This window comes from Leptosomus discolor, chromosome 7 (assembly GCF_034619465.1).
Source record: "Leptosomus discolor isolate bLepDis1 chromosome 7, bLepDis1.hap2, whole genome shotgun sequence".
Classification (NCBI taxonomy): Eukaryota; Metazoa; Chordata; class Aves; order Leptosomiformes; family Leptosomidae; genus Leptosomus; species Leptosomus discolor.
In genome coordinates this window covers 65,195,273-65,204,551 of record NC_141397.1, presented here as the reverse complement: position 1 = coordinate 65,204,551, position 9,279 = coordinate 65,195,273, and the positions used below count along the sequence as shown (strand labels likewise).

The 9,279-nt window shown below is 47.7% G+C and overlaps 1 protein-coding gene across 1 annotated transcript in view; it reads right to left on the bottom strand.

Moving 5' to 3' along the window:
• GPR149 (G protein-coupled receptor 149) overlaps window positions 1-9,279 on the bottom strand; it is a 28,222-nt gene continuing 18,943 nt past the window's right edge. Inside the window, exon 4 of the mRNA XM_086468429.1 lies at window positions 1-573. Within this exon, the coding sequence (XP_086324555.1) occupies window positions 1-573 (573 nt within the window). The remainder of the gene's footprint in view (window positions 574-9,279) is intronic.

Genomic DNA, 9,279 nt, shown 5'->3' with positions numbered 1-9,279 from the left:
TTAACTGCTGTTGCCATCTTCTTCCCGTTTTCTGTATGCTTTATTCAACATTTGTATTTCTTCCTGATAACCACCTCTTTCCAGGTGCTGCTTTTTACTATTCTGCCGATGAGCTTCGACAGTGTCTGGAATTGAGATGTTAATATCGCTGTCGGGATTGTTTGATGGTATGAAGAGGGAGTAGGAGGCAGATTCCCCTAAATCACACGAGACAAACCTGTTTTCTTTCCGTGAGTAACGTAAGGATGGAGACCTTACCTGTGTGGAGGACTGGCTGATATTGCTGATGATGGACACAGTATCCAGGGCCTCTTCATTGTCACAAATTTCAAGTACCTCTAAATGAATTTTAACGCTCGTGTCAGCAAACGTATGAGGAGACTCCTCTGGGTTGGGCTCGTGACCAACACTTTTAGAACGATACACTTCAATTTTCTTGGACGTGGGTGTTATTTTTTGCCCTTCAGTGCTTACCTCGTACGTAGATAAAGAGAGAGTTTTTCCCGTGGGTGCCTGAAGAGATACAGTCCCTTGAAATGCACACAGAGGGATGGCCAGGGCCCCACCTGATCGCTGAAAAAGAAAGAATGACCATTACCTAATGCTGATTTTTGAAGGCAGAATCCACATAAATAAGCCACTCATGCTTAGTTTGTCAACTTGTTTTACTGTTGTAGACTTTTCCTTGCAGTAGTTTAGAAACCTGGTATTTATGGCTTTAAAAAGGTAGAAAGAAGTGTTTTGTAATTATACACTTTAGCACAGAACATGAAGTCCCAAGTGACTGTGACTCACTACAGGTTACGGACACACACTTTATTAGAACAGTCTACACTTAACGCTCCATTGCAGCCAGTCCAGAACGAGACAGCCAGCACTCCCAGGCTCCTCTGGAAGTGTCTTCACTCTGCTTAAATCAGCCCAAGATACTGGTCTCCTGAAGCCTCTCATACAGTGACCAAAAGGAGAGAAATGGCACCAGAGGACTGTTCAAAGCCAGGACCCTTCACGGACAATATCTGTCTCCCCTGGGCACCCTGTCTGGATTAGTCTTAACTAAATTAGGTGCCTACAGTTAGACAGCTTAGCCACCAAACTGAACTTTCCAAAACAACCTGTCAGATAGTATTCATGGAACTTTTTAGTGCATTTTATTTCTATAGTGGAAATCATGTTCACTCAACGGTACCAGCTGTAAATCTACAACAAGGATTTACAGCGCCACTACCCTGATGGCCAGAGCGACCATCTGGAACCTCGCTGCCAAACACATTTCACAGTGGTTCTGGGAGCCAATATGGGACATATTTTCCAGAAGAAAGACGAATTTATCTGTAGAGAGATTTTCACAGACTTGAAGGTAGAGAAAGTACAGCTCTGCAGTACTAAAGGCCCTGCTCGAACCAAGAGTTTGTACCAGTTGCAATGAAAATATTGTTTCAGAGGCTGTAAATAACTAAAGGCATTGCTCAGAGAAATCACTGCAAGTGCCTGCATGGAGAACACAGGACATGGCTTGCTCCTACGTGGACTGTAGCAGCTCAGGCAGTGGTAGGTTGTTCTGTGTTCCCTTCCACAGCACTGCAGAGCAGACCCTAACTCCCTCACGCTATAAAGACTCTCATTCTCAGCTGTGGAGGCTGTCCATTCAGTGACTCGTGTTGGACAGAAGGAAAGTGATGGTAGAATCAGACACACACAGCAAAGAAACACCAGGCTCAGGCTCCGGAGAATCTCACTGAAGGCTCAACTATTGCTCTGTCCTCATCTGCTTTGCTACGGTCGGGCTTTGACTGCTTCCTGAGAAGGGCCGGGATTACCTTTCGAAAACTTTCTCTCACTCCCTAAAAAATACTATTAAAATGAACCGCAGCTTTACCAAAAGCAGACTCCTTGGCAGGCAGTGAGGTGCTGACTTCGGGACAGGGCAGGTCATGAGGAAGGGCTGCACTGGTTTAGAGGGAAATGCACAACAGAGAAGACCACTGGAAGCAGGGGAAGCTGCAGAATGCAGCTCTGCACCCACACAGACATCAGGGAGAAGTGTGCACCGAGGGTGTTGAAAAGCTGCCAGGTAGCAAGGTGAATCACCCTGTACAGCCTTCTGTGTTGCTGCTGCTACGCTACTTTCAGGAGGCGTTGATGAACTTTTAAATCTACCTCAAATACCCCCAGATCACGTTGTTATGTGAACTGCAACCTTACTGCTACCGCCCGCAGTTCCCTCTCCAGTAAGGGGCCTCCCGCCCTGCCGTGGCTGCCACCTGGCAGGGCAAACCACCAGCCCAGACCTCATCCTCCCCCGGCCTTCCTCTATACACACACGGACACATGCACAGAGACCCTCCTCAGCAGCATGTAACTTTCTGGATGACTTGGGAATCAGGAACAGCATTACAGCAATCAATGCATGAGGTGAAACAATGACAGACAGGTGACTTATCAGGATTTGTAAGCCTGAGGCACTTAGGGAGTCTGGATAGCAGTCATCTTTCTCCCCGTCTATGAAAGGGAGGGCTACGATAAGAGGGAGACAGCTGTTTAGGAGAGCAGGATATGCCTCCTGGTTTGTGAGGGCTGTGATTAATCTACCTGCAACCAAGAGACAAACCACACCAACCCTGGGCTTTGGAAAGGACCGGTCTTTCCTAGGCAAGTTCCAGGTCGTTGCCCTGAGCTCACCCTTGGAAGCAGAAGCTCCAGCATTGTCCGCCTGGGTACTGATTTGTCTTGTGCAAACTGTGTGGAGAGAGAGAGGAAGAAAGGGACTAGTGACAGAAAGACCAGGTCTAATAATCAGCACTACGGAGAAGTGCTAGCACTATTTCAGCACTGAAAGGACCCATTCCACTTGGACCAGTTCTGTTTAATGCTTCCTTTCCAGTAAAATGGGAAAGTGAGCAAAACCAGAGAGGGTTATGACACCGATTGGAAAGGTCAAATTGTTCACAGGGAGCTGGGAAGGGCCATTATTTGCTGATTATTAAAGGAAGCTGTTGTGATAAGACTTCTATCGAATTAGGCACAACTTCACAACCACACAGCTAAATCAACTGCCACATTACCTCACCTTCACTAAAGAGCATGAAAAGGAAATGAGGTTTCACTGAGCAGAAAAATCTTGCCAGACTGTGACTTAACGTGGTCCTTCGACAAAGGAATTTGCCTGACAAAACCCTAGAGCTGGCTTGCCCTGCTGGAAGAAATCGAAGTTGTATTATCCTCCTTAATAGATTTGTCAGAGAAAAATGGTCCTCAAACATTCTTCCAACGCGCGGTTACAGCGGCAGCTATCATGCTGTGTCATCAAGCCAGCTAAGGTCCCAAATCGGTGCATATTATGTGACAGCAGCTCTCTGCCAGCTCCTGGCCGCTGTTCGAGCACAGAGCCAGGGCGGGTGCAGGGGCTCCCTCGAGTGCAGCTCTCCTAAGGGTAAGCACCAGCAGCCCCTCTTTCAGAGCCATGGCAAGGGAGCCTTTTTTTAAAGCACAGCTCGGTGTTGGCACTTACATTTTCTGTAGTAACCAGTAATTAGCACCACTCCTCCAGGAAAGGCGAGATGTGAGAATAACTGTTTTCTCAGCTTGAGGAAGCTCTTGCCCACTTGTCTTCCAGCCCAGGTGCTTACTAAGGCCACTCGAGAGCAGAGCAGCAAACCCAGCTCCGGGTAACACGGACTGGGCAAAGGCACTGCTCTGAGCAGCACACAGGCACAAGGCCAGCGTCTTGGATACTGCAGGAGGCAGAGCCTGGACACCTAACCATCGGGGTAACGCACACGTAGAGCGGTGTTTCTGCGGGGCACAAGCCGCACCGCTCTGTTTCCAGCCCCTGGCTAGTTTCTTCAACCAACACTGCAAGTCCTTTGCAGGGTCGGTCAAGAGTGTCTGCATTGCTGGCTGTTAATCAAGCTCAGAGGCTGAAGAACAGTCTAAAACAGCACTTGGATTATACAGAAAGACATCTAAAGACTATGAATAAGTTAAACAAGAACAGGTTACTTCAGTGCAAGGTTACGTTCTACTGAATAAAACGCTGCAGATTTGTCAGACTGAACATCAAGAAGATGGAGGACGTGTCTGAGGCACCTGGAGGGAGAATGAGTAATCCTCACTCGTTGGAATGAATACTCCCGCTCTGGAGAATGACAAATCTTCCAATGACCACGGATTTAGTGGCACTTTCTGAAAGTCTGTTTTCTGTTGAGAAATCAGTATTTGCTTTTAGAAGAGAAAAGGATATACCAAGCCTTCTATGCCACTTCTCAGTCACTAACCAGGAAGGCAGTAAACTGTGTCATTTTCCACTAGAACAATTCCAGTAGAAACATTGTGCAATTACAGACACCTTCACCTGTTTCTACAAGTAGAGAATCCATTTGTCTCTTTGCAAACCGTGCATCACCATGCCAGGCACTAGTGATGGTGACAGGCGCCGGCCTAGGAACCACCACTCTTGCAGGGAGCAGCTTTCAAATCACAGCTTCAACCCCCTCAGTGCAGCGACCGAGCTGCAAGGGAAGGAGACTGCTGAGTGCAAGCTTTGATGAAGTGCATGTGTGCGAAACAAACCCGCTCATCATCAATGCAAAGTGTTCACAGCTTAAAAAAATCCGACTAATTACTGAAAAGAAGTAAGCAGCACTGACATGGCACTACAGAACTTGCTAAGCGGAGTTTATCAAAAATTAAATCAAACCCTGGAATTACACGACAGGGGAAGGCAGGAATAAAGCCTGAGGAGAGATCTGAGCCACCGAACTGAAAATTCACCGCTAAGTGCTGGGGAAGTGGCACTGCCTTGGCTGGCCCGAAAGTGCCACAGGGCCAGGAAGGCGGCTGTGCCCCAGGCTGGAGGGGAGACTCTGCGGCCACAGACGGTGACCGTCCCTCTGCAGCCAGAGCACCCGAAAGGCGCTGGCGACCCAGAGCTGGATCTGGCCCCTCAGCTCCACAGCAATGCGCGGGGCAGCGAACGCCGCAGCCAGGCTCCCTCCTGGCTGGGCGCTGTCGCCCGCCCTGTGCCTGCTCTGTGAGCTTCGCTCGGGGGACAAGCAGCCCGACAGAAAAATGCTGTGAATAAAACCAGCGCTAGCCCAAAAGAGGGAAGAACGCACTTCCGGTTTTAGTATAGGCAGGTAAAACGGGTTTGTTACTGGAATTACTTTCAGTATAAGTTACTATTAATGAGAACAGAATGTGACCCTTATCTTGATATCATTATTAAATATCCATTTTTGCTTTTTACGACACACCCATGGCAATAAATAGGAATCTATTAGCAAACCAGACTATACTGGAACATCCTGTGAAGAAGTATTATCTTCCCCTCCCGCTGGTACCTGCAGGTCAGCTTTGTGATTTTAAGCCTTAGAATGCAATGTAATTCTAAGGCAGTAGGAAGAGGAAGGAACTGGAGGAACACTTAACAGTGGCCTCCAGGTCATCCATCAGGTTCCTGTATCTCACCTCTGCATTATTTTAGCGTGAACAAGAGCATCCACAGCTGTAGAAGGGTTAGGATCCCTTTTTACTTCACTGAAAACAGAAGGCGGTCCCCTGTGCTGTTGCTGAAAGTCTGGCGCCTCACCCTCCACAGCCTGGAGGACACTTTTTGAAAGGGCACTGCTCCACCAGGCTCTTTCCCTCTCTTTGGCCCACACGCTTTGTATGCCTGTATTTAAAGGAAAACCTAGTTTCCTGAAGAAATACACATAGTAACTCCTCCCACACAATTTATGCTATGTGTTCTCTTTTTAAAGCGCTGCCACGCAGGTGTTTTTAAGAAGGTACGGAAAGCTCACAGCCGCTCGTTTCTTGGATGGTCCTCAGAACGACCTTCTGAAGCCACCTTGACCATGCATGCAGGAATCGGGCATGAGCACAAAGGTAAGGAGCTTTGTGAAATAAAACACACCGCTATCACTCCAACCAAAGTGCCACCCTGCAGCTTTCCGTCTCAGCAGCTTTGCAGCATATTAGATACACATATATAATTGTAATTATTCCCAACCAAAATGCAGACATTTTTTTACAACTCCAGTGTTGTGGTTGTTTTATGAGAATTACTTATACCAGGATTTGTAGCACTGTCACAAAGACACCCCACATTCTTGTGTCTGACCTGCGTTCTTTCTACCTCTCATGCATCCCGTATCTGCCTGGCATCCACAGCAACTACGTGGGAGAAGGGAGCCTTGCTATCCCTACGGCTCTTTTGAGGGGGAAGGGAAGGAAAGGGGAAGGTAACTTTCACAGAATGTGTTACTGTATTTCACCTTGCAAACTGGCAGGAACCAAACTGGCAGATCCCACTCTGATCCTGGGAAGTGACAGCTTCTTTCTGAGACCTTCCTAGTTCTCAACTAGGAGAGGTGAGGGAAGGATCAGATGGATATCTGCTTGAACACAGCGGGTTTAGAATTAAGTCTGTTTTCGTTCTTATATCCACTTACAGGTGCTTTTTCTCTGCTTGCACACATGCATGGGTACATACAAGTATTTACTTATTCGTTGTACACACACATATATGTATATAAAACATTTACCTTTTTACAATTAATTTCTTATTTCTGGTGGGATTGAAAGGTTTCCATTGGGGAATGCTCAAATGTTTCAATTAAAAAAATCACAGCATCCCCCAGTCAAATCATCCTGTAAGCCGAAATCGCCACCCTTGTGCTGAGGCGGCTTTAAGTGAACACCACCAGTATCTGCCGGGTCTCACAGAAGCTGCAGTCTCGCACTAGATCTGAGCTGTCCCTCCGGAGGACAGTTTTCTCCGGCTTTGCCTCACAGAAACAGCAAGTTGCTGATCTCCAAAGCAGCTTAATCCACATCTGCGCGCATTCCACCGCCTGGGAACGCCGCGGGCTCTCTAACGCCGCGTGTTTGCCGCGAGCTCCTGCCAACGGGAGCTGGCCCTGCCCTTGCCTCCTTTTACTTGTCATGGAGAGCGTTTCTTTCCATCACGTCCTACCGCAGGGCACAGCCCCTGCGCAGCTCCCGCCCGAGGCGGCCGGAGGCTACCCTGTCTGTTAGAATCTGGGACAGGGATTTCACTGGAGAACTTCATGGACCAGCACATGCATCTTTAACAAGCGAAGATAAAAGATTACAATGAAATGAATCACAAACGTACGTGTTCCTTAAGGAGTGCTGATGCATTCTGAGCAGAGAAATCTCTGCATAATTGATAAAGCAAATCCTTTCATTATTAGATTAAATTATTCACCTTCCAGATTCCAGAGAAGACAGAAAGCAGTTGCTGTCGCTATGAGGCAAACCTTCCTCACCATTGCTGCAGTGTAAGACCAGGCTCCCCCGTCCTGCAGCAGCTGCCTGAGCAGAGTTTGAGCCCGATTCGCCGGGGGAGGATATCGTCGCACAGGGGACGTCGAGGACGTAACCGAGCCCCACAGCGGGTGGGCAATGGGCCCTGGCAGAAAGGTTCCCGTCGGGAAATGCTCAAAGCAGTGAGGAAGGGCCCACCAAGAGCCATCTGGCTCACACTTTTTAAATGATCCTACTAAGGCCATTGATGGTACCTAGAAACTCCGCAGCCTTCCCTGCACAGAAAATAAGTTTTTGATCCTACGGCTCTTTTGAGGGGGAAGGGAAGGAAAGGGGAAGGTAACTTCCACAGAATGTGTTACTGTATTTCACCTTACAAACTGGCAGGAACCAAAGCAAAACACCCTTTTCTATCCGGTTTGCTATGAAATAGTTATACTTAGATGAAATATTAATAAAAGGGTATTACGCTGCAAGTACACTCAAAGAAAATTTTGATTTCATCACTTGCCAGAGCAGAGCCTGGTTCTGCCCGCTGGTAAGTGCCTCCTCCCAAGGGGGTACAGCAGTCCCTCGGCTTCCCTCTGGTGTCCGCAGGAGCTGATCAGCAATTTCCAGAGCTGGGCGCTTATAAAAAAGTCAGGAATGTATGACTGCAATCAACTTGGAATGCTACTTCTGATGTATTTACACGCGATGTTCAAAGTAATTTAAAACTCTAGTTCACAAGTCATCAAGAATTTATTCTGCTAGAGGAAGCCTGGAAAATTCTTTGAGGCTCATGTATTAATATTTCAAGTACCAAACATTTCTGCATGCTTTTCACAATTTATATTAAGTGTAACTGGATTCATCCTGGTACAAGGATCTTGAACTGAGTGGTCCCAGTTCTCCAGTGCTTAGCACCTGCAGAGACCATCGTCCAGTCTGGATAAGCACACACTTCCCAGGATTTCCTGGTAATTTTTTGTTTCAGGAAGCAGACGACTGCACAGCAGGGAAAGGAAAGCAAGAACAGCTCCACTCTCCAAACACAGTTATCAATTAATATTTCATCTCCTGAGAACAAAGCTGACTCTATTCCAGAAGTAGCTCCTTAGCTAGGTAATGCTTGTTAGCAACTGAAATCAAAGATAAACTGTTCAGAGCCACCCAACCGGAGTGATAGCGCACATAGCTCACAGCTCAGTTTGATTTTGAAGACAATAAATTGCTGTTGCAATACGGTAAAGGCCAGCGGAGAAAAAAAAGGTTAACTGGGGGAAGAAGGGAAATGCCTACAAGCCTGAAATCCCTGCATGACCAAGGGGAAGAAGAAGATTTGTTTGGAGGATACTCTGGTCCACCTAAGTTAGGAGCTCCCCTCCCTGACTATGCAAGAAGGCTGCGTACTCAGGCATCTAGAGCTTGAACCAGCTGCCCAGACACGGCTGTCTAGTGCCACCAGAGATGCCCCAGAGGATTCGGGATATCCTCAAAAACCTCTCAAATGTAACACAGGACTAACGGGAGACCTACAGCCTCCTGAAGCAGCAGCTGGCGGCCAAAGGGATGCCCGAAGGCATCTCAGCTGGTTCTACACGCCTGTGTCTGGGCGACAGACCCAAGCACAAGGAGTTTGTTGACCCTCCCTCACGATTCCTAATTTTCAAATGTCATGAATCACAGGCCCTGGCATAAGAAGACAGGAGTAACATCAGTATCAGAGAGCGAAGCAGAGATCGTATTAGAGTGTGTATCTCCTCTCTGGGAAGGGCAGGAGAGCTCTGACGGGAGGTCCCAGAACGCAGAGTGACTCTCCCAAGCCTGCGGAACAGCACCGTGGTAGAGCCAAGGACAGACGGCAGGTTTTTCTGCGTCCCAGTCCAACACCACTCCCCTTGGGCCACGCTGCCTTCCCAAACAGAAATATCAGCAATCTAAATAAAGCTCTAATGAGTTTGCATTCCTAATTACTTTGGTGGAATACAGCGCTAGCTGAAAAGT